We start from the raw sequence: 24,423 nt of genomic DNA on the forward strand, positions 1-24,423 counted from the left end.
AAACAGATGTGATGGAACACATAATCTACAATTTGTTCAGAATTTTTCTACAAAAAAGTAACTTTCCATCGAAATAAAACCACCATGTGCATTAAGCACATATTACCTATGTTGACACAGTCGGTTTAAGGAATAGTGTTTATACAAGATTTAAAGAAATGCGACAATAAAGACAGGTTGGTGCCATCCAGTGAATTTCAACTGTTATCAAAGTTTACTTACCTGGCTCTCACTTTTTGTTTCCACCTTGAAGAAAGGCTTCAAGCTCTTTTTTCTGAGCTGCTTCCAGGAATTTAAAAGTTCGTTAGCCTTTTTATAGTCTCCAAGGATGAAAATTATTTATGACCTTCTTCTTTCCAAGAAGAATTCAAGGTGACCTGTAATGACACAAACAGGAGAACAAATTAAGACCTGAGTACTTGAGTAATTACCACCAACCAAATAAATGGTTTTAAGTGGACTCAAATTTTATTTAAACCTCTGATCCTGTCCTTTCTTTTATTAACTGACTCACTGTTATTGGGATTACAAGGTCCCTGGCCTTCAAGAACTCACAGCCTGAGTCAGAATGAATATGTCGTCCATCTGATTACCCTTCCCTGACTCTTTCTTTTCAAGTTGGATGTCATCCACTGTGGCCTTTTTAGAACATAATTGTGGTCATGTCATTCCCTTAATTAAAAATTTTAATGTCTTTTTTATCTCTTAAAGAAGAAAAATTCAAACTCTTTAGCATAGCGTATAAAAAACTTAGCAGTGCAGCCACAGTCCTTCTATTTTTCCTCACCCTGCTAATCCCTACAGGGCACTGGGTACCCTGATAATATTGAACCATTTGCTGCTCTTAAAGCAAAAGTGCATTTGCCCATCTCTGTCTTTGTGCTCTTTCTTCTGCCTGAAAACTTCCTCTCCCTTCCTCTGCCTGACAACTGTTCACTTTCTCTTCAAGATCAAGTCTAAATGTTACTTCTACATGGGAGCCTGCCATGACTCACCTGAACGTGCTCCTTCACCTGTGTTTTAGTATAAGTACGTGTACACTTATCTCAAAATTTTATCCTTGTTATGTTTCTTTGTCCCCAAGAGACTACAACTTCCTAGGAGATAGTGGGGATACATTACTCAGCTTAGGACAACCTAAATTTGAGAATAGCACCTTGTATAATGAGCACTGATTGAAGTTTGCTGAATGAATGACTGCTGGCTTAGCCATTCTCATGACCTCCAATACTTTTTGAACATTAACTATGTGCTAGCCAGTGAGTTAAGTGCTTCACATGTGTTATCACTTAATCCTTAAATAAATTCATAAACCAGAAACTACTTAATCCCTTTTTACAGATGAGAAAACTGAAGCTTAAGGAATGAAAATAACTTGCCTAAATTCATGGAGCTAGTGAGAGAAGGGGTTGGTTTGATTCCAGTCCTATGCACTGAATGCTTATACTACTTGCTTTTGTACCTGCCAGTTCTGTTGAAGTAATGAACAGTTAACAGGAAAACCATCAATGACATAGTTCTATTTGCTACAAATAATACGGTATATAGCCCTCTGCCCTAAATTATTGCAAAGGACCTCAGAAATAAATACTAATCATTTTTTTTTAAATTAAGCTACAGCCCTTAGCTCTTCCCACGCTTACCCAACAGCTTTTGGACCTTGGTTAACAGTCAAAAAGGATAGGAGTGCCTTTTTATTGATAGGACTAAATTTATCATATTATGTTATACAAGGGACTTCAGGGCCACAGAAAAATATGGATTAGTTAACTGTGGCTCTGTTAAATCCTCAACAGGCATTGTCAAAAATCAATATCCAAGGCACTAAAGGATGCGTTTTTAACAGGTCTGTTGGTGTCAAGTTATCCCTGGAGTCATTGTTTCTCAGGTGTCACTGGCAGACACTAATGCACGCTGGACCAGATATGCCACAGACCTGATCTTACTGTCAGAGACTGCAATTCAAGCCAGTTCAGTTCCATGATTTCTCTTGAAAGTTAATTCATGGGGGGAGAAGGAGCAAAGAGCAGATACAGGCTGATTCAGTGGGCAAAATACCATCTCGTTCCTATTCTAAGTACCGGCTAAGTCTAGCTGGAAGCAAAGTCACTCCTGAGATGGTGCCTGTTAGTAAGGGAGAAAGACGGACCCTTGTCGAACGTGTGTTTCTTACGATGAGAAACCTGACATGTCTGATGATGCCAGTCTCCCGGGAAAATGCGATCCAAGGGATCCTATATGGTCTGCATAGCAGTTCAGCCTCAGTGATAAGCTATGAGAACACCAAAATGGCTAACCTTGCCATTCATAAATTCCTCTGTCACAAAGGAAGAAAATGAAAGTGTCTGCCTATCTGAGTTGCAAACCACAGGTGTTGAGTGCAAATATTTCAGGAAAGGGAGGGATAGAAATCAGGGTTACTGAAAGCCATTTATGAAGGTTTCTGCCATGACTAAGGAGTCCTTTGTCTGGAACGTCCCTGCAAAATCATCAGGACTGAGTCATACCATTAATGGGAATGGCAGTGTAAATCTTTGACTAGAGCATTTTTTGTGCTCATGGCATGTAAGAATCAGTGGCTTCTGCAGATTAAACTGAGAAAACTGGCATTTGCTACCCTCCATTACATGATTTCCTAAATCCAGATTAATCTCTGACCTTCAAACATGGGCTCCAGTCAACTCTTTTCATGTAAAATAGTCCCAGATGTGCTGTAGGCAGTGTGGTCCAAAAAAAAAGTGACTAATCCTTTCTGCGATAACAATGTGATTGGCATCCTTTATGGGCAGATAACTCATGTGATGGGAACAGCTTGAATTCCTCAGGCAGTTTCTCAACAACACATCACCTCTAGTTTCAGTTTAAAATCCAAGCCAATCTGGGATTTTGTACAGCTAACAGTGCCGCTTGATCAATCTGAACAGGAGGGTCACTGACGTCTCTTCCCATCACAACTTTTAGAACTGGCTTTAGGTAATAACATGGGTTATAAGGTAGCAGATGGTTTAAAGTACAGTCGAATTTGTACAGCACTCTTCCGGGCTTATAAATAATCACTTAATTAAAAGAATGAAACAAAGCCATCAGCACTGCATGTGTGATAAAACTATTAAAGGTGTAGGCTTATTCTTAGAAAACAGCCCCAAAGCGATATGGGAATAGCGTCGAATGCAAAGGCAAACCCATGGAGGTTATTATCAAGTCTCCTAATTCCCAGGACAGCAGCAACGGCTTATTTTTCAAATGTATACAGTTCAGCTTTGCAGATAGCACGTTTCTTGGACAATCACCTTAGTGGGAAACTTATTTCTACTGGAGACACTAGACGTACATACGCCTTTTTGTCTTCTGCTGAAAAAAGAAAAATGTTTGGCACTGTGTCACCACAGAAGGCATGACGCTCACGTTTAAAATGGATACATCATGGATAACCTGAATGGGAAGAGTGACCCCAGGATGTGGGAGTTCACAGGTGACTCTGAATTTTCCAATTCATATTCCCTTTTTCCACAACCTCAAAGAATAGACTACCCGAGCTCTTTCCCATAGTTTACATTCTTTTTTTCCCCCATGATCGAAGCATCACTGAAATGAAGCATGACACCTGGAATTCTAAAGAGTCCCTGTGACTTGCTGAAAAATGTCGGGAGAAGTAAAACTCCCCAATAAATTGGTCTTTAACTCAACATTCCCAGCCGTGAATAAGGATGGTTTGGATGCCTACAGTAGCATCACTTCACAGCTGGCTACTGATTATGGGAAAGACATTCCCAAGAAAGAATAAGAACTGAGCAACTGACGTGAGCGCTGAGTGTGTCCGGTTGCTTACCTATCTTGTACATGACGCATTTGTCCCCAGGAAAACCTTACCTTATCAGCAGAGCTGGTAAGCGTTCATCTGATGAAGTCTTCCCTTAGGTATATGTTTATATGATTCCTACTTTAGGTTTATGTGGTTTGAGGACTAAGGCTCCATGGTAAGGCCTTAGTTTGTCTTCCTTAAGACAAAAAGGCACCTTTGTAGCTCAAAGGAAATTGGTGCACTGGCCAGATCCCGTTGGGGTGATATTGACTTCCTTTTGTATATTCCTAGTCAGTTACGCAGAGATAATTTGGAGAAATCGGTTTAACGGTATGAAAAATCTTTGCTTCAGCTACCTCAACGTCTAAGCCAATTAATTGTCTATGTGTCGTCTCATTTTGGTGAAAACTTGACAAGGATTAATGAAGGATCCACACTGCACAGAATATTGTTTATAGGTAGTGGTTGAGAGGAGCTTTACACTGCTTGCTGGTGGGTAGCTAGTTTGGGGGCGGGGGAGTTCCCACAGAAACGTATCCTTGCAATTAGGAAAGGTCACATGAAAGAGCAGGAGGCTATCAACTCATTTATCATTTATTTAACAAACAATAGGGAGCATCTCTCTACTCTGCAAGGCATGGAGGAAACAGAGATTAACAATGTTCATTCCCTGTTTTTCAGAGTTTTCACTCCAGTAGAGGAATTAGTGAATCATCTAGAAGTAACCATACACTTTGATTAGTGCCATGAGGGAAATACATAGAGGAGTGACAGAGTCTCAGAAGGTGGGCACACAACTTGGCCTGAAATGACAAATCAAGGCAGGTTTCTCAGAGAAGGGGCCCTTGAATGGATTCACTGAACAGACAAGTGGTAAAGGTCATTCTAAGCACAAGGAACAACACATGCAAAGGCGCATAGATTTGAGGAAATAACTATATAGAGAAACCATATAGAGTTGAGTTCATTTGGAGGGGAAAATAATGGGAAAATGGTAGCAGAAGTTCAACAGCATGTACCATTGGTTTGGTGGACAACTATTGCTGGTGAAAGCCATCTTAAATGACTCCAGCTTAAAACCGCGAAAATGGGACAAAGACAAAAATACTCATTTCAGACCATAGCATCTACTGGAAAATGTAATAGTAGCCGGCCAAGCCTAGCACCTTAAGCATTTCTCCTCGAGTCAAAAAAAAAGTAATACATTTGTGACTTGAGAGGTTACAGTGAAAACATTGCACAACATAGTCTGGAATAAATTCAAACCACCCAGAAAGTGGATACCCCAAGGTGTTTGAACATTGAACATAAAACTATAGTACACACTACATGCAGAAAGGGTGTCTGCAAAACTTGTATGTGGCCTCTCAGGCCCTAGGAAACAACAGGCTCTGCCATAAGGTCTTGGTGTTTCTCACATAAATCATAAAGCCAAACCTGATCATGATATTTATAGTTTGAAGCTTTCAAACTCCCAGCTGAAATGTCCCCTGGTTTCTTAGACAACTGTTCTTATCTCGCTAGATGGTCAGTCAGTAAACAAACGTCTATGGAACCATCTCAAAGTATAGACTGACAAATGAAAAAGTATACTTTTTTTTTTTTTTTTTTTTGCAGTACGTGGGCCTCTCACTGTTGTGGCCTCTCCCATTGCGGAGCACAGGCTCCGGATGCGCAGGCTCAGCGGCCATGGCTCACGGGCCCAGCCGCTCCGCGGCACGTGGGATCCTCCCGAACCAGGGCACGAACCCGTGTCCCCTGCATCGGCAGGTGGACTCTCAACCACTGCGCCACCAGGGAAGCCCGAAAAAGTATACTTTTGATAACAAGGAATGATTGCTCATGGTCCTCCAATCAAGGAGTTAGTGCCTTGACAAGTGAAAAAAGACAGACATACTATAACTTAAAATATATCGTTGCTATATTGTAATGAGAGGAATCCCATACGGCAGAGGCTAAGAGCTTGAATTACGGAATGGATCGAATAAGTGTGGGAAGTGGAGCATAGTGTCAGATGCCTGGGATCAGATTCTGTCTCTATCACCTAGGGGCTCTTCAGCAGGATCCCTAGGTGCTCTGTGCCTCAGTCCCTCAATCTGTAAAATGGGATAATGGTAGTATCAGCCTCATAAGATTGTTATGAGGATTAAAGAAGATAATATATCTACAACAGTAGATCTAAATTCATATATAAAGAGAGCAAACCGCTTAATAATCCCTCTTGGACTTTAGCCCCCCTTGGATTTTTGGTGGACTATTGCAACATTCAACTTTGCATGTGTATCCTCATTTTTTCCCTAGTTTTCTTAGCCTTTCTTCACTTGTGTAATTTTAACTTAAATCCACAAACATACATCTCTCCCTATGTAATACCACCTTATTGCCAGAGAAGGAGACTAGACCTTTGGAAAAATCAAGAGACTGGGCTCTAATCTTAATTTTTTGCTTATTGGTTGTGTAAAATTTGGAAATTCACTTCACTCTGGGAGCTTCAGTTTCCTCACCTATAAAGCAAAAGGCTTAGATTATCTTTATGGCTTCTTCTAGCTCTAAAATGTAATGATCTTATAGCTTATTTATATCTTTTTCCAAAGTCATTGATAAAAATTTAATCTCACTTGACCACCTCATACAGACTTTCTTTCAAGCTGTTCTCTTTTAGTGTATTTAACTTTTTCACCCAATTCCTATCATTTTCCCTTTTTCACAAGAGTCCAAGTAATGTCACCAATACCTGTTGAAGTCACAGGCCATGGCTACAACTCCTCCCTAAATGGTTCAACTAATGTTGAAAACACTCTCGTGAGGGGCTTCCCTGGTGGCGCAGTGGTTGAGAGTCCGCCTGCCGATGCACGGGACACGGGTTCGTGCCCTGGTTCGGGAAGATCCTACATGCCGCGGAGCGGCTGGACCCGTGAGCCATGGCCACTGAGCCTGCGCATCCGGAGCCTGTGCTCCGCAACGGGAGAGGCCGCAACAGTGAGAGGCCCGCATACCGCAAAAAAAAAAAAAAAAAAGACTCTAGTGAAACTGATTCTTAGTGAATCCATGCTGATTCCCTGTAACTGTCTTGTTCATTTCTAAGTGCCTGCTTGCTCTCTACTGGAAACTCTATTTTAGAAAATTACCAAACTGTATCATGGTTATTGATTTATATTTATTCCTCATTTGTACTTGCTGAATTTGCCCTTACTCCTCCATTTTTACCCTCTGACAGTCCTCCCGTTATTGGTTTCTCAGAAATTATTAATAATGATTATCTAATTTAATCTGCAATATCTTCCAGAACTCAGAACTGGAGGCAAACTTCATTGATTATGGGCTTTTCTTTCGGTCTTCTGTCCTACTTGGGTGTGAGAGAACTTTTTCATATATTTGCTTCACCATTTTCAGGTTAGGAAACATTCTCACTTAGGAGCAAGAAAGACACTGGGCAGTGTCTTTCTTTCACTCTTGTGGAACCAGCTGTCTCATCCAGCGATTTTATCTCTTCTCACCACACCTTTTCCTAAAATGTAATTTTAAAAAAATAACAACAACAAAAATCACTCCATTTTCACATTCTGTGCTTTAGTCTCCCTAATCCTCACAGGTTCCTGCCAATCTTTTACATTGTCCACGAGGCTGCCCAAGGACCTAACACACCTACAGCTTTCATCCTCTCACTAGTCCTTTCAACATTCAAATGCCCCATTAGAGCCTAGCAGCCCAGTGGCTTCTTTGGAGGTCTTGTCTCTTCTGTCTTATTGAGACTATTATGTGTTGTCTGAATTATTTTCTAAGCCTTCATATTGCTCTTAAGCTATATACCTTTTTATTAGAGTTTCTAACCATGAGAAGTATATCTCGACTTTTCAAGTGGTTTTTTCCTAAAGGATATAACTAGATCTTTTTTCCTTCCTCCACTCCTACTAAAACTATAATTGGGTAACTTTCTGCCAAAAGTCCACATTATTTCCCCATCCTAAAACGATCTTTTATTTTTAAAATGATGTCCAATGTAGGAGTCCCCTTATTTCTTCATGATTTCACAGAAGAAACCATATGGCCAGTAAATTAAGTCAGGAACATTTCAGACACCCAGTTTTTAGGCAAATGACACAGGAAACACCCAGCTGACAATTATCTGGCTATCCCCCAACCCTAGTTTTAAGTTTTATGTTAAAAAGGACGCTCCTAATAGCAATTAGGTGATCCATGGAGTAAACCACAACACTGCTTCAGTTCCTCCTTCCTGTCTTTCTGTGTTTCAGACCTCAGATTCGAAGTCACACAGAAGACAGCAGACAGGAGGTTATGAGAGGACAGCCAGGGTCCTTAAGGTCAAAAGACCTGCTTCTGAATCTTGATTTTGCCCTCACTTTCTAATCATATCATTATGAAGAAGCTTCTTCATCTAGCAGAACTCAGTTTGTGCATCTCTAAAATGGAGAAAACAATATTCATCATAAAAGGCAGTTGTGAATATCAAAGGAGAAAATATGCACATAAATACCCAGTACATTAGCAACTGGTTTTACAACAGTATAAACATTTTGAAAATGCACAAACCAGACAAAGAACTTTATTCTTCTCTAGAAATCAGGTTGGGGTGGGTGAGGGAGGGAAAGGAAGGGAGATTTATAATCTGCTGATTTCTGTAGTATTTACTTTTTACATTAAGCATTTTTACTCTTGTAATCTAAGGAAACTAGTTTTAAAATGAACAGTTCACCATGACAAAAGGACTTCAACACTTTGTTCTATCATTCATTTGCAGCACATGTATTTCTAATGTAACTCTGAACATCATAATTTTGACTATATGATTGCTCCATGTTATTTAATATAGGAAATACAATTGAGATTATACTTACTCCTTTATGAGTGTTCCATTCTCACGTTTAGCTCACTAAATATGCCTCCTTTTTCTAAAGTAGGCTGTAGTTTCCTCATTAAACACACACACATATAACTATTCTTTTAATTATTGAAGTAGAGTTGATTTATAAAGTTGTGTTAGTTTCAGATGTGTAGCAAAGTAATTCAGATATATATGTGTATATATATTCTTCTTCAGATTCTTTCCCATGATAGGTTATTACAAGATATTGAATATAGTTCCCTGCGCTATACAGGTCTGTATTATCTGTTTTATATACAGTAGTGTGTATATCAGATAACTACTCTTAAAATGATGGCAATAGTTGCAGTTTTATTCTAACCCACCATCTTCCCACCCATGCTACAGCTCACTGTGCTCCTTCACAGCCCAGAGAATCTTCTCCATATTTCCATCATTCTATGGTTACTTCACTGTCTTGTACAGTCTGCCTTGTTTGTAAATTGTTCTCAGATATCCCGGAGGGGTAGAATGAAGCCACAGGACCCTATCCGTCAAAAGACAAGAACTTTTTTCTTCAGCAGCTTTTCATTACTCATATCCCTCCGGGAGAAAAAAGTTTCAGCAGTTTAGGACCCTTTCACTGTGTTTCCTAGATGCCAGAAAATGATGCCTCTGGGCATTTTTCAGGGGCTTTCATTCTCTGCCTCCCTGAGGGGTTCAGGTCCTGATGAATAGAACCTGAAGATTAGAAAACTGTAGCATCCAGAAGAGATGGCCTCTCCAGTGTCACCCAGAAACTCCAGAATCAAGCCAAGCGCATGCACAGACAGGGCTCTTATCACCAGTCTGCCACAGTGGTACTTGCATCCGAAAGAAGCCAGGTACTCAGTACAGAAGTGATGACAGTGCTGGCTCAGTGCCATCTCAATCAGGCTAAGTAAACAAGTAACACCCCCCCTGTTCAAATGAACCAATAGAGGTCATTTTGTTCAGGGTGTCTAGGCGTGAGAAAAGAAAAAGTAAATGGCATACTAGCCTTCATCCATCCACTCACCTCCATTCCCCAAAATTCACTCACATCCTAGGATATATATTAAAAAAGAGTCTTTACCAAATGCAAAAAGTATCTGGATCCTAAATTTGCATTATATTGTGTGCTAAGCGCCAGATTTTCTTGCTGTTCTCTTTGTAGTTATGTGAGAGGTACCAGGATTTGAAAAGATATGGAAAACATTTTTGATAGCTCTAGGCTACATTAAGGGTTGGTTTTAATAGCAGGCCCGATCTCTAAGAACATGCCACGTGGCTGTGTATGAATTTGGCTGTTGGTTTCTGTTGCCAGATGAAATGATGATTAATCAGGACTCAGCTGTGAGTTGTTTGATAGTACTTGTGCTCTTTGCTAACAGCTGCTTATTTCAAGCTGTGCTTCCTACATGTCAAATATAAACCTGAAACCACAATTTCCAGAAGGGATATTTCAAAGTACGCAGAGTATGTTGGAATATTCAACGTTGTTTCCAATTAAAGTCCACTTAGTATATTATGTAACTAAAGTCAGTGAAAAGATAGAAATGTTCAGAATACATGAGGTAGGTAGCCAGGAAAAACAAAAACAAACTTGTTATTAGATTTACATATAATCTGTGTATATATTTTAAAACGTATAAATTTCACAAATACTCTAAGTATAAAATGCTCCTTGATACGCTAGTGTCACTTTCCTTTTTTATTCTGTAATAAATAAAAACAGTGAAATATTATTGACAGGTAAGTAACAATTTTACATTCTTTATTCGAAATAAGTAAACATTTTAAAGTAAATGGTTCTTTTTTTGACCAGGTCCTCGACACTTCCTTATTTGCTTTTTAATCAAAAATATCATAAGAATAGCATTTGTATTCTTGGACTATGTATACTCCAAACAGAAACAAAATGTTGAAAAGGCAAAGAAAATGTTGGTCAAGCCCGTCAGAAGTTTAGAAAGGTATATGCCTAAAATTTGGCATGCACCAAAAAAAAAATGGATTTTTTTTTTGTTTTGGCTTAACCTAGATAATAAATGTCTAATGTGGACTGTCCATGTGGCATACAGTTCCCAAATTAAACTCTTTCAGAGACTGCTGTTTTTAGCAAAAGAGGGGGAAGTGAGAATTAGACAACACCCAGCCTCTTTCTATACAACCGCAGCCAAGTTGTCTAAAAACCTAATTGGGCCAATTCACTGTAGTTCATTGTTAGACTGAGTTATAAGAGGACCCCAGAAACTTAAAACAACTTCACTGGGACACCTGAACAGGATTGATCCTGGTCCAGCGTCTATTATAAAGTCTAGGAGAGAAAGAGGAGTGCCCTTCCCATTTCTCTGTCTTTTCCCCACCCTTGAATTACCTGTTTGGGACCTACTCCCTAATACTCCAAATACAGAATCCAGGGAAGTATCTGGCAAAGCGTCCAGAAAAGCTTAGCGATCTAGAGGTGAAAAGGGAGCTGGGTAAAGGCCTGCTATCCTTTATCTTTCATGTGCAGTGAGTTCCCTCCGGGTTTCTAAAAATGGTACTTCCCCTGTCTCCCTCCCCCAGGTGGCCAACCTGCTGAGGCTGTTCCAGATCCCGCAGATAAGCTACGCGTCCACCAGCGCCAAGCTCAGCGACAAGTCGCGCTATGATTATTTTGCCAGGACCGTGCCCCCCGACTTCTACCAGGCCAAAGCCATGGCCGAGATCTTGCGTTTCTTCAACTGGACCTACGTGTCCACTGTGGCCTCCGAGGGCGATTACGGGGAGACAGGGATCGAGGCGTTCGAGCAGGAAGCCCGCCTGCGCAACATCTGCATCGCCACGGCGGAGAAGGTGGGGCGCTCCAACATCCGCAAGTCCTACGACAGCGTGATCCGCGAGCTCCTGCAGAAGCCCAACGCGCGCGTCGTGGTCCTCTTCATGCGCAGCGACGACTCGCGCGAGCTCATCGCCGCCGCCAGCCGCGCCAACGCCTCCTTCACCTGGGTGGCGAGCGACGGCTGGGGCGCGCAGGAGAGCATCGTCAAGGGCAGCGAGCACGTGGCCGACGGCGCCATCACCCTGGAGCTAGCCTCCCAGCGCATCCGCCAGTTCGACCGCTACTTCCAGAGCCTCAGCCCCTACAGCAACCACCGCAACCCCTGGTTCCGGGACTTCTGGGAGCAGAAGTTCCAGTGTAGCCTCCAGAACAAGCACAACCACCGGCGCCCTTGCGACAAGCACCTGGCCATCGACAGCAGCAACTACGAACAAGAATCCAAGATCATGTTCGTGGTGAACGCGGTGTACGCCATGGCCCACGCCCTGCACAAAATGCAGCGCACCCTCTGTCCCAACACCACCAAGCTCTGCGACGCCATGAGGATCCTGGACGGGAAGAAGTTGTACAAGGATTACTTGCTGAAAATCAACTTCACAGGTAAGCGAGGAGCCTTTAATCATCTTCTGTGGTTCGAACAGTGAATCAAAGAGGAATCAAATACTTCTGCCCCCGACTCAGAAATCTTTTTTTTCAGACCTACACAAGGGGCTCAAACTGTGAAATATTCCAAGATGTGATACAATGGCTTTTTGATGTTCTTACTTATTTTTGAGTGAATATCTTGGCTGGTACACCACATGAAACTGAAAGGCCCCCTAGGCTGCACTGATATGTGGTAGCTGCCTAGACGCGGGCCATGCTACATTTATTCTCTTTCTTGTGATTAGCTGTAGGATATGACACGTGTGATATAGGCATTTAATCTTCTTTAGCAGAATTGACAACTCTCTAAGGAACATAAACTTCCAAACTTTCCTTTTGGGTGATTTGACCAAAAGAGTCTCATAACTTTCTCAGTGGGGGAGAGAAAAAAGTCACTCTTTTCCCAGAGCCTAATTAGGGAGGGAGAGGGAAAGATACTCAGAGCATGGTGATTCCAGGCATTTCAGTTTATGTCTTCTGCTGTACAGCAACATTTCCATGTCAGTATTAAGGGCTGTGGATTTTCTCAAATGATGTTATGAAATGAAACTGTTTTCCTGGGAGCTTGACTTTAAGCAAACTGAAGACTGATGGAAGTCATTCTGATACAGACGTGAAATTCCAAAGGTGTATTCAAAGTGGCTCTTGCTGCAACTTCATTTCTTTATAAATATGGTCTAAACATTTCTCAATATAGCACTGTGTTTTGATGCACTACTAATATATAAAAAGCAAGAAATCTTTAGAACTGCATTCTCTTCTAAGGTGCATGTGATATCAGTGCATTAAGGTACCAGTTTGGGGGATTTTAGCTTAATCCTAAATCCTAAAATGGTAAGTAATATTATTGGGCACAAAAGATTTTGATGCCAAAAATATTACAATGATAAAATGCTTTCATTGTCTAAATTGCTAATCATCTCCCATGCCACTAGGGCATCATTCTAGTCTGCAGAGTCTGTTTCAATTGATTTATCATCCAAGACATGAAAGTTTGTATGCTCAAATCATACTACCATTGGAGCAAGTGGCAGTTCTCACATCTCCCTTACAGATTTGACTCAGAAGTCAAATGACCTGAAAAATCACTGGTAGTACTGAGAAAAGACCTCATGACAATTGGCTCCTATTCTAGAACTCTAACCCCTAAACTAGCCTTGAAAATAAGCACAGAAATTACCAGACTGCATTTTTGCACATCCTTTCTTCATTCCACCCAGGGGGAGCCAAATGTACGGAGGTCAATTATGTCAGTATTCCCTGCTATTCATCTGATGGATACCATCTTTATCATTAGAATGACCACTGTAAATGTTAAGATTAAAACTTTCCCGTGCCCTGTACTCCCACAGGTATATTCCACATAGGAATGTGTGTGTGTGTGTGTGTGTGTGTGTGTGTGTGTTCCATATATTTATTTATTTATTCAGGATTCATCTCAAAATCCCAGATCATTTCACACTGACATCTCCAGAATATAAGATTGCACCACAGTGTCAGTAAAAAAGAATATCTTTACTCTAAATATAAATGAACTCTCAGGTATCTGAGATGAATAAGATTAGCACCCTTCTCCCCTTTCAGACTAACCTTGGGGTAACCATTTATCTTTATGCACCACAAGTATTAATTAACTCTGTTATTGTAGTTCATTACTCCCTAGGATACAAATAGACAAATACATCCACTCATCAACAGCTAATAAAAAGAAACCTCTTGGATTTCAGAGAGCCTTTACAAGGTGTTTTCTGTAAGCAAAATATTTTCCTTCATTTCACTGACTGAGTCTTAAATGGCAAAGAAAAGTGAAGAAATAAGGCCATTATTTGGATAAATAAAACAACAGGATCTTCTTTCTTTTATTTTTGAATTTTATTATATTTATTTTTTTATACAGCAGGTTCTTATTAGACATCAGTTTTATACACATCAGTGTATACATGTCAATCCCAATCGCCCAATTCATCACACCCCCACCCCCACCCCCACCACCACTTTCCCAGCTTGGTGTCAATACGTTTGTTCTCTACATCTGTCTCTCAAATTATGCCCTGCAAATCGGTTGATCTGTACCATTTTTCTAGGATCCACATACATGCATTAATATACGATATTTGTTTTTCCCTTTCTGACTTACTTCACTCTGTAAGACAGTCTCTAGATCCATCCACGTCTCAACAAATGACACAATTTTCTTCCTTTTTATGGCTGAGTAATATTCCATTGTATATATGTACCACATCTTCTTTATCCATTCATCTGTCAATGGGCATTTAGGTTGCTTCCATGACCTGGCTATTGTAAATAGTGCTGCAATGAACATTGGGGTGCGTGTATCCTTTTGAATTACGGTTTTCTCAGGGTATATGTCCAGTAGTGGGATTGCTGGATCATATGGTAATTCTATTTTTAGTTTTTTAAGGAACCTCTATACTGTTCTCCATACTGGCTGTATCAATTTACATTCCCACCAACAGTGCAAGAGGGTTCCCTTTTCTCCACACCCTCTTCAGCATTTGTTGTTTGTAGATTTTTTGATGATGCCCATTCTAACTGGTGTGAGGTGATACCTCATTGTACTTTTGATTTGCATTTCTCTAATAATTAGTGATGTTGAGCAGCTTTTCATGTGCTTCTTGGCCATCTGTATGTCTTCTTTGGAGAAATGTCTATTTAGGTCTTCTGCCCATTTTTGGATTGGGTTGTTTGTTTTTTTTAATTTTAAGCTGCATGAGCTGTTTATATATTTGGCAGATTAATCCTTTGTCCATTGATTCGTTTGCAAATATTTTCTCCCATTCTGAGGGTTGTCTTTTCCTCTTGTTTATGGTATCCTTTGCTGTACAAAAGCTTTGAAGTTTCATTAGGTCCCATTTGTTTATTTTTGTTTTTATTTCCATTTCTCTAGGAGGTGGGTCAAAAAGGATCTTGCAGTGATTTATGTCATAGAGTGTTCTGGCTATGTTTTCCTCTAAGAGTTTTATAATGTCTGGTCTTACATTTAGGTCTCTAATCCATTTTGAGTTTATTTTTGTGTATGGTGTTAGGCAGTGGCCTAATTTCATTCTTTTACGTGTAGCTGTCCAGTTTTTCCAGCACCACTTATTGAAGAGACTGTCTTTTCTCCATTGTATATCCTTGCCTCCTTTGTCATATATTAGTTGACCATAGGTGCGTGGGTTTATCTCTGGGCTTTCTATCTTGTTCCATTGATCTATGTTTTTGTTTTTGTGCCAGTACCATACTGTGTTGATTACTGTAGCTTTGTAGTATAGTCTGAAGTCAGGGAGTCTGATTCCTCCAGCTCCGCTTTTTTCCCACAAGACTGCTTTGGCTATTCGGGGTCTTTTAGGTCTCCTTACAAATTTTAAGATTTTTTGTTCTAGTTCTGTAAAAAATGCCATTGGTAATTTGATAGGGATTGCACTGAATCTGTAGATTGCTTTGGGTAGTATAGTCATTTTCACAACATTGATTCTTCCAATCCAAGAACATGGTATATCTCTCCATCTGTTGGTATCATCTTTAATTTCTTTCATCAGTGTCTTATAGTATTCTGCATACAGGTCTTTTGTCTCCCTAGGTAGGTTTATTCCTAGGTATTTTATTCTTTTTGTTGCAACGGTAAATGGGAGTGTTTCCTTAATTTCTCTTTCAGATTTTTCATCATTACTGTATAGGAATGCAAGAAATTTCTGTGCATCAATTTTGTATCCTGCTACTTTACCAAATTCATTGATTAGCTCTAGTAGTTTTCTGGTGGCATCTTTAGGATTCTCTATGTATAGTATCATGTCATCTGCAAACAGTGACACTTTTACTTCTTCTTTTCCAATTTGTATTCCTTTTATTTCTTTTTCTTCTCTGATTGCCGTGGCTAGGTCTTCCAAAACTATGTTGAATAACAGTGGTGAGAGTGGACATCCTTGTCTTGTTCCTGATCTTAGAGGAAATGCTTTCAGTTTTTCACCATTGAGAACGATGTTGGGTGTGGGTTTGTCGTATATGGCCTTTATTATGTTGAGGTAGGTTCCCTCTATGCCCACTTTCTGGAGAGTTTTTATCATAAATTGGTGTTGAATTTTGTCAAAAGCTTTTTCTGCATCTACTGAGATGATCATATGGTTTTTATTCTTCAGTTTGTTAATATGGTGTATCACATTGATTGATTTGCGTATATTGAAGAATCCTTGCATTGCTGGGATAAATCCAACTTAATCATGGAGTGTGATCCTTTTAATGTGTTGTTGGATTGTGTTTGCTAGCATTTTGTTGAGGATTTTTGCATCTATATTTATCAGTGATATTGGTGTGTAATTTTCTTTTCTTGTAGTATCTTTGTCTGGTTTTGGTATCAGGGTGATGGTGGCCTCATAGAATGTGTTTGGGAGTGTTCCTTCCTCTGCAATTTTTTGGAAGAGTTTAAGAAGGATGGGTGTTAGGTCTTCTCTAAATGTTTGATAGAATTCACCTGTGAAGACATCTGGTCCTGGGCTTTTGTTTGTTGGAAGATTTTTTTTTTTTTTTTTTGCGCTATGCGGGCCTCTCACGGTTCTGGCCTTTCCCGTTGCGGAGCGCAGGCTCCGGACGCGCAGGCTCAGCGGCCATGGCTTATGGGCCCAGCCGCTTCATGGTATGTGGGATCCTCCCGGACTGGGGCACGAACCCGTGTCCCCTGCATCGGCAGGCGGACTCTCAACTACTGCACCACCAGGGAAGCCCTGTTGCAAGATTTTTCATCACAGTTTCAATTTCATTACTTGTGATTGGTCTGTTCATATTTTCTATTTCTTCCTGGTTCAGTCTTGGAAGATTATACCTTTCTAAGAATTTGTCCATTTCTTCCAGGTTGTCCATTTTATTGGCATAGAGTTGCTTGTAGTAGTCTCTTAAGATGCTTTGTATTTCTGCAGTGTCTGCTGTAACATCTCCTTATCCATTTGTAATTTTATTGATTTGAGTCCTCTCCCTCTTTTTCTTGATGAGTCTGACTAATGGTTTATCAATTTTGTTTATCTTCTCAAAGAACCAGCTTTTAGTTTTATTGACCTTTGCTATTGTTTTCTTTGTTTCTATTTCATTTATTTCTGCTCTGATCTTTATGATTTCTCTCCTTCTGCTAACTTTGGGTTTTGTTTGTCCTTCTTTCTCTAGTTCCTTTAGGTGTAAGTTTAGATTGTTTATTTGAGATTTTTCTTGTTTCTTGAGGTAGGCTTGTATAGCTATGAACTTCCCTCTTAGAACTTCTTTTGCTGCCTCCCATAGGTTTTGGATCGTCATGTTTTCATTGTCATTTTTCTCTAGGTACTTTTTGATTTCCTCTTTGATTTCTTCAGTGATCTCTTGGTTATTTAGTAACGTGTTGTTTACCGTCCATGTGTTTGTGTTTTTTACGGATTTTTCCCCTGTAATTGATTTCTAATCTCATAGCGTTGTGGTCAGAAAAGATGCATGACATGATTTCAAATTTCTTAAATTTACTGAAACTTGATTTGTGACCCAAGATGGGTTCTATCCTGGAGAATGTTCCGTGCGCACTGGAGAAGAAAGTGTAATCTGCAGTTTTTGGATGGAATATTCTATAAATATCAATTAAATCTATCTGGTTTATTGTGTCATTTATAGCTTGTGTTTCCTTATTAATTTTCTGTTTGGATGATCTGTCCGTTGGTGTAAGTGAGGTGTTAAAGTCCCCCACTATTATTCTGCTACTGTCAGTTTCCTCTTTTATAGCTGTTAGCAGTTGCCTTATGTATTGAGGTGCTCCTATGTTGGGTGCATATATATTTATAATTGTTATCTCTTCACCTTGGATTGATCCCTTGATCGTTATGTAGTGTCCTTCCTTGTCTCTTGTAACATTCTTTATTTTAAAGTCTATTTGATCTGATATGAGTATTGCTACTCCAGCTTTTTTTTTTTTTTTTTTTTGTGGTACGTGGGCCTCTCACTATTGTGGCCTCTCCCGTTGTTGAGCACAGGCTCCGGATGCACAGGCTCAGCGGCCATGGCTCACAGGCCCAGCCGCTCTGCAGCATGTGGGATCTTCCCAGACCGGGGCACAAACCTGTGTCCCCTGCATCGGCAGGCGGACTCTCAACCACTGCGCCACCAGGGAAGCCCAACTCCAGCCTTCTTTTGATTTCCATTTGCATGGAATATCTTTTTCCATCCCCTCACTTTCAGTCTGTAAGTGTCCCTAGGTCTGAAGTGGGTCTCCTGTAGACAGCATATAGATGGGTCTTGTTTTTGTATCCATTCAGCAAGCCTGTGTCCTTTGGTTGGAACATTTAATCCATTCACGTTTAAAGTAATTATTGATATGTATGTTCCTATGACCATTTTCTTAATTGTTTTGGGTTTGTTTTTGTGGGTCCTTTTCTCCTCTTGTGTTTCCCACTTAGAGAAGTTCCTTTAGCATTTGTTGTAGAGCTGGTTTGGTGGTGCTGAATTCTTTTCGCTTTTGCTTGTCTGTAAAGCTTTTGATTTCTGCATCGAATCTGAATGAGATCCTTGCTGGGTAGAGTAATCTTGGTTGTAGTTTCTTCCTTTTCATCACTTTAAGTATATCATTCCACTCCCTTCTGGCTTGTAGAGTTTCTGCTGAGATACCAGCTGTTAACCTTTGGGAGTTCCCTTGTATGTTATTTGTCAGTTTTCCCTTGATGCTTTCAATAATTTTTCTTTGTCTTTAATTTTTGCCCATTTGATTACTATGTGTCTCAGCGTGTTTCTCCTTGGGTTTATCCTGTATGGGACTCTCTGCGCTTCCTGGACTTGGGTGGCTATTTCCTTTTCCATGTTAGGGAAGTTTTCGACTATAATCTCTTCAGATATTTTCTTGGGTCCTTTCTCTCTCTCTTCTCCTTCTGGGGTCCCTATAATGCGAATGTTGTTGCATTTAATGTTGTCCCAGAGGTCTCTTAGGCTGTCTTCATTTCTTTTCATTCTTTTTTCTTCATTCTGTTCCAAAGCAGTGAATTCCACCATTCTGTCTTCCAGGTCACTTATCCGTTCTTCTGCCTCAGTTATTCTGCTACTGATTCCTTCTAGTGTAGTTTTCATTTCAGTTATTGTATTGTTCATCTCTGTTTGTTTGTTCTTTAATTCTTTTTGGTCTTTGTTAAACATTTCTTGCATCTTCTCGATCTTTGTCTCCATTCTTTTTCCGAGGTCCTGGATCATCTTCACTATCATTATTCTGAATTCTTTTTCTGGAAGGTTGCCTATCTCCACTTCATTTAGTTGTTTTTCTGGGGTTTTATCTTGTTCCTTCATCTGGTACATAGCCCTCTACCTTTTCATCTTGTCTATCTTTCTGTGAATGCGGTTTTTGTTTCACAGGCTGCAGGATTGCAGTTCTTGCTTCTGCTGTCTTCCCTCTGGTAGATGAGGCTATCTAAGAGGCTTGTGCAAGTTTCCTGATGGGAGGGACTGGTCATGGGTAGAGCTGACTGTTGCTCTGGTGGGCAGAGCTTAGTAAAACTTTAAACCAACTGACTGCTGATGGGTGGTGCTGGGTACCCTCCCTGTTGGTTGTTTGGCCTGAGGCAACCCAACACTGGAGCCTACCTGGGCTCTTTGGTGGGGCTAATGGCAGACTCTGGGAGGGCTCACGCCAAGGAGTATTTCCCAGAACTTCTGCTGCCAGTGTCCTCGTCCCCACGGTGAGGCACAGCCACCCCTCGCCTCTGTAGCAGGCCCTCCAACACTAGCAGGTAGGTCTGGTTCAGTCTCCCCAGGGGTCACTGCTCCTCCCCCTGGGTCCTGATGCGCACACTACTTTGTGTGTGCCCTCCAAGAGTGGAGTCTCTGTTTCCCCCAGTCCTGTTGAAGTCCTGCAATCAAATCCCACTAGCCTTCAAAGTCTGATTCTCTAGGAATTCCTCCTCCTGTTGCCAGACCCCCAGGTTGGGAAGCCTGACGTGGCGCTCAGAACCTTCACTCCAGTGGGTGGACTTCTGTGGTGTAAGTGTTCTCTAGTCTGTGAGTCACCAACCCAGCAGTTATGGGATTTGATTTTACTGTGACTGCGCCCCTCCTACCGTCTCATTGTGGCTTCTCCTTTGTCTTTGGACGTGGGGTATCTTTTCTGGTGAGTTCCAGTGTCTTCCTGTCATTGACTGTCCAGCAGCTAGTTGTGATTCTGGTGTTCTTGCAGAGGGAGTGAGAGCACGTCCTTCTACTCCGTCATCTTGGTTCAGGCCGAGAGCATCACCCAACAGGATCTTCTTTTTGTCTCCTTGTTCAGTTACTGACTTTGATTCTACAATTTAGTTTGGCTGTGCAGACCTGACCACAAAGTGCTATTTTCACCTTCTCAATTTGCTCAAAATTGCCAATCATTCTCCATCTCTGAAGAGAATAGAAGGGTGAGAAAACAGACTCCAACTACAGAAAAGAGGGAATTTAGACCAGCCACCAGGTACATATGCATAGCAGTGAGACTTGGACTAGAAAAGGCCTTACTACTGGAGGATACTGAGATGATGAATTAGCTAATATGTATATTAAATAATAAGGCTAACCTAGTCAGCTATTGAAAAGCACGTCTGTTTTACATTTTTTTTCTGAAGCAGTATCTCTGATTTTCTAACTTGAATATTGAGGTTGTGGACTAGGCACAATAGTGAACACTTAGCAAACACTACACAATCTTTGCTCAGGTCAGAAAAGTCCTCTTCCAGCCAGCTGCCTGTAGTCCATGCATTTACTCCGGGATTCTTCTGACAGACAGTTGTAGCCAATGCCCTTAGAGCTCTAGCCCTCTCAGGATGGAAGAGCTAAGCCTCCTGAGAATACTCCTCTGTCCCTTGGTATATCCCTACTAGCAAGTTCCAGCAATGGCCACCATGAGTATTCCTTGAAGTTAACCCAATATGAATATTCCTTTTGCAAAAGAGATTTGGCAGAAGTATGCTTTGCTAAAGATTCTTCTAAACAGTAAATTCTCCCGGTGTAAGATCTAACGACCTCTCTAGACTCATCTCCTGCCACACACCCAGCATTCACCCTTCCTTCCATTAAGGAACCACTTGTAGTTCGCCAAGCACGCGCCTTTATTTTTGCCTTTGTGCCCTCTGTCTATGCTGTTTCCTCCACCTAGAACACTCCCACCCCAGCCCCTTCTGCCCTATCTAGCACCTTCACTTATTCCATCTCAACTGCTACTACCCTGGTCCAAGCCAGCAACACCTCAACACTGCATCCCCAGAATAGTCTCCAAATTGATTTACTCTTAGCCACCTCCAACACAGCCACAACACAACAGCCAGGATGCCCTTTCATAGTGTAAGCCAGAGCGAGTCACTCCTCTGCTCAAAACCTCTTAGGGAGTTCCCCCATGTCACTCACAGTCAAAGTCAAAGTCCTTACAGTGTTCTACAACATCCTACCTGATCTGCCCTCCCCCCACAATCCCTTGCTGCTCCTCTGTCATCACCTTTTACTCTCTCTCTTGCTCACTTCACTCCAGCCACCTTTGTTTCCAAACTTAGGGCTTTCCCACCCCCAGTTCCCTCTGATTGTAATGCCCTTTCCCCAGACATCTTACTTCCGTCAAGCTTTACTTAAACCCCAGCCTCTTATTGAGACCCACCTGGCAATCCTTCTTAAGACTGCAACTCACTGCCTCCAACCCCACCACATGTGCCCTATTTCCCTTTAACCTGCTCTACTTTTATTTACTCCATGATTTTTTCACCTTCTCTCATACCACATGAACATTTTCATGTTTATTCTTTATTGTTTGATCTTCACACTTGAATATAAACTCCATGAAAACAGAAATTATTGTCGGTTTTATTCACTGATGTAGCCCAAGCATAATAGATATTCAGTAAATATTTGTTGATTATAAATAGCTCTTAACACCCAAATTCATATTTCCTTCTCTATCTCCATTACTAGATTGTGAGCTTTTTTCAAGGCAGAGAACATATGTTTCATCTTTGATCTCAAATACCCAACACATTTTCGGGTACAGAGTTGCACATTATATCAATGTTTACTGAAGGAATACAGAATGAGAAAAACAGTCGATAGATTTATAATGTGATTCTTTTTGTGAAAATTAAATGTGTATTTTTTTTCATTAACAAATTAATTTCAAGAAAGAAAAGTATGTGCCTTCTAGAATGGCTGGCTTTTTTTTTAACCTAAGCACCGTCCATTAGTTATGTTCTATCTTCATATTTGAGGCAAAATTAAAACCAAAGAGCATTAGCAGTGGATCTCTTGTTTGTCCCTGTTTTATAGATGAAGCCCCAAAAGTGAAGGTGATTTGCCCAAGATCATCATCTGGTTAGTGGCAGGGAACAAGGTTGAAATCCAAGTCATCAGATCCAGTGCTGCTTTTATACGTAACCCAAGAACTCTGGGAAGTTGAGGACTTTGATCCCAAACACCTAACACAGTTTCTGACATACTCTCACTATTAATGGAATGTTTATTAAAGGAATGAAAGACGATCAGTAAATGAGTTCAAAATAGGTTTCTTCTGTGCTCCTTTTTATTATCCCTTTAATGCTCCTGGGACACTTTCTCAATTATTTGGAGCTAAGGTGATTCATAAAACACCCAAACTTTGGAAGGTGAGCCTCAGACTCTACACCTTAGGATATTAAAAAAAAAAAAGCTTCAAAGCATTTTTTATTAGTAAAATTTCTCCATCTGAAAGAGCCATGTCATCTTGAATTCTAAAATAAATATTTAAATGAGAATTATGTTTCGTGGCATGAGACTTTTCCAAATTATTTTGAATAAAATTCCATGCACTTACCATGTAAAAGGAAAGCTTAAACTACCCAAGGCAGTTCCAGACAGAGGAAACAGAGAGGGCTATTAAACTTTTAAAGAAATGCAATGTCACTGTCATTTTATGTGTTCACAGTACAATATAACCTCTCTCACTTTTTATTCTGAGACGAGTTCCAGAAAATGGAATAGACTAAAATCATAGAGTTACAAAAGGCCTTCCTGAAAGATGAAACTTGCTTCTACTGCTCACTTGACAGAGGTGGAAATTCAGGATGTCAGCATTAAGATCTTCACTTACTGAAGCACATAAAAGTGAACTCAACTGTCAGGTGACGTGGTAACCAGAGTGCACCCAAATGAAAAGCAATAAGAAAGCACTCCCACTTACTGTGCATACTGCCAGAGGTGCTCCAAGACACAGCCGGCGTCGAGGATGCATTATGTTAGGAATAACACTCATAACGTTCCTTCGCGTGATTTGCAGGCCTGGGTTAAAATGTTTGAGAATGGAAAAACTGAGAATTTTACACAACAGGAAATTTATCCAAGATCACATAGTAAATAGGTGACAGAGCAAACCATAAGGTCCTGAATGTAGCCAGTGATTCCAAAGATAAGTTTAGACTTTATGCTGGGACCTGGGGACCCAACAGTTAACAAGACACACGGGGTCCCAGCTTCATGGAGCTTATACCAGCAGCCAGTCCACAGAACAGTCTCAAAGTATAGAAGCAGAATTAGTGGGGCTGCATAAAAAAGAATGAAATAATGCCATTTGCAGCAAGATGGATGGACCTAGAGATTTTCATACTAAGTGAAGCAAGTCGGACAAAGAAAAATATCATATGATATCACTTATATGTGGAATCTAAACGAATGATAGAAATGTACTTATTTACAAAACAGAAACCGACTTACAGACTTCGAAAACAAACTTATGGTTGCCAGAGAGGAAAAGTAGGGGGGGTGGTGTGGATAAATTAGGAGGTTGGAATTAACATATACACACTACTATATACAAAATAGATAATCAACAGGACCTACTGTATATAACACAGGGAACTATACTCAATATTCCGTATAACCGATATGGGAAAAGAATCTGAAAAAGAATGGATATATGTATAGGTGTAACTTTGCTGTACACCTGAAACTAACACAACATTGTAAATCCATGATACTCCAATATAAAATAAAAATTTAAAAAAAGAATTAGTGGGGCTGCAATAGTAGGGTCTTGCCTTAAATTTTGTGTTCTATTTTGGTTTTGAGTTTTGCTTTGGATTGGAAAATCATTGTGTATCTTATTTCCAGAATAAATCTAAGTTCACTGAACAAATCTTAATTCAAGCCTTATTCCCAAGGCTTGAATTATAAGTGAAGAGGGCATCTCCTTGTTACTGCTGGACCTGGTAGTCATAATGGGCTGGATAGTAGGACACAGCTGTGACAGGATTTTTGCTCATTCGTTTGTTAGTTGCTTTTCTTTCTTTCTTTCTTTCTTTCTTTTCTTTCTTTCTTTCTTTCTTTCTTTCTTTCTTTCTTTCTTTCTTT

At 40.4% G+C, this 24,423-nt stretch overlaps 1 protein-coding gene across 4 annotated transcripts in view; it reads left to right on the forward strand.

Annotated features, from left to right (window-relative positions):
* Nucleotides 1–24,423, forward strand: part of GRM3 (glutamate metabotropic receptor 3) — a 233,680-nt gene that overhangs the window by 139,599 nt on the left and 69,658 nt on the right. For 3 of the 4 annotated variants that reach the window (XM_029233863.1, XM_029233865.1, XM_029233864.1), the window contains one exon: nucleotides 11,211–12,066. The exons of the other annotated variant lie outside the window; for it this stretch is intronic. In XM_029233863.1, the coding sequence (XP_029089696.1) occupies nucleotides 11,211–12,066 (856 nt within the window). The remainder of the gene's footprint in view (nucleotides 1–11,210; nucleotides 12,067–24,423) is intronic. 4 annotated transcript variants of the gene reach the window in all.

This window comes from Monodon monoceros, unplaced genomic scaffold, assembly GCF_005190385.1.
Source record: "Monodon monoceros isolate NGI ecotype Baffin Bay Population unplaced genomic scaffold, NGI_Narwhal_1 Super_Scaffold_2, whole genome shotgun sequence".
NCBI classification, from domain to species: domain Eukaryota; kingdom Metazoa; phylum Chordata; class Mammalia; order Artiodactyla; family Monodontidae; genus Monodon; species Monodon monoceros.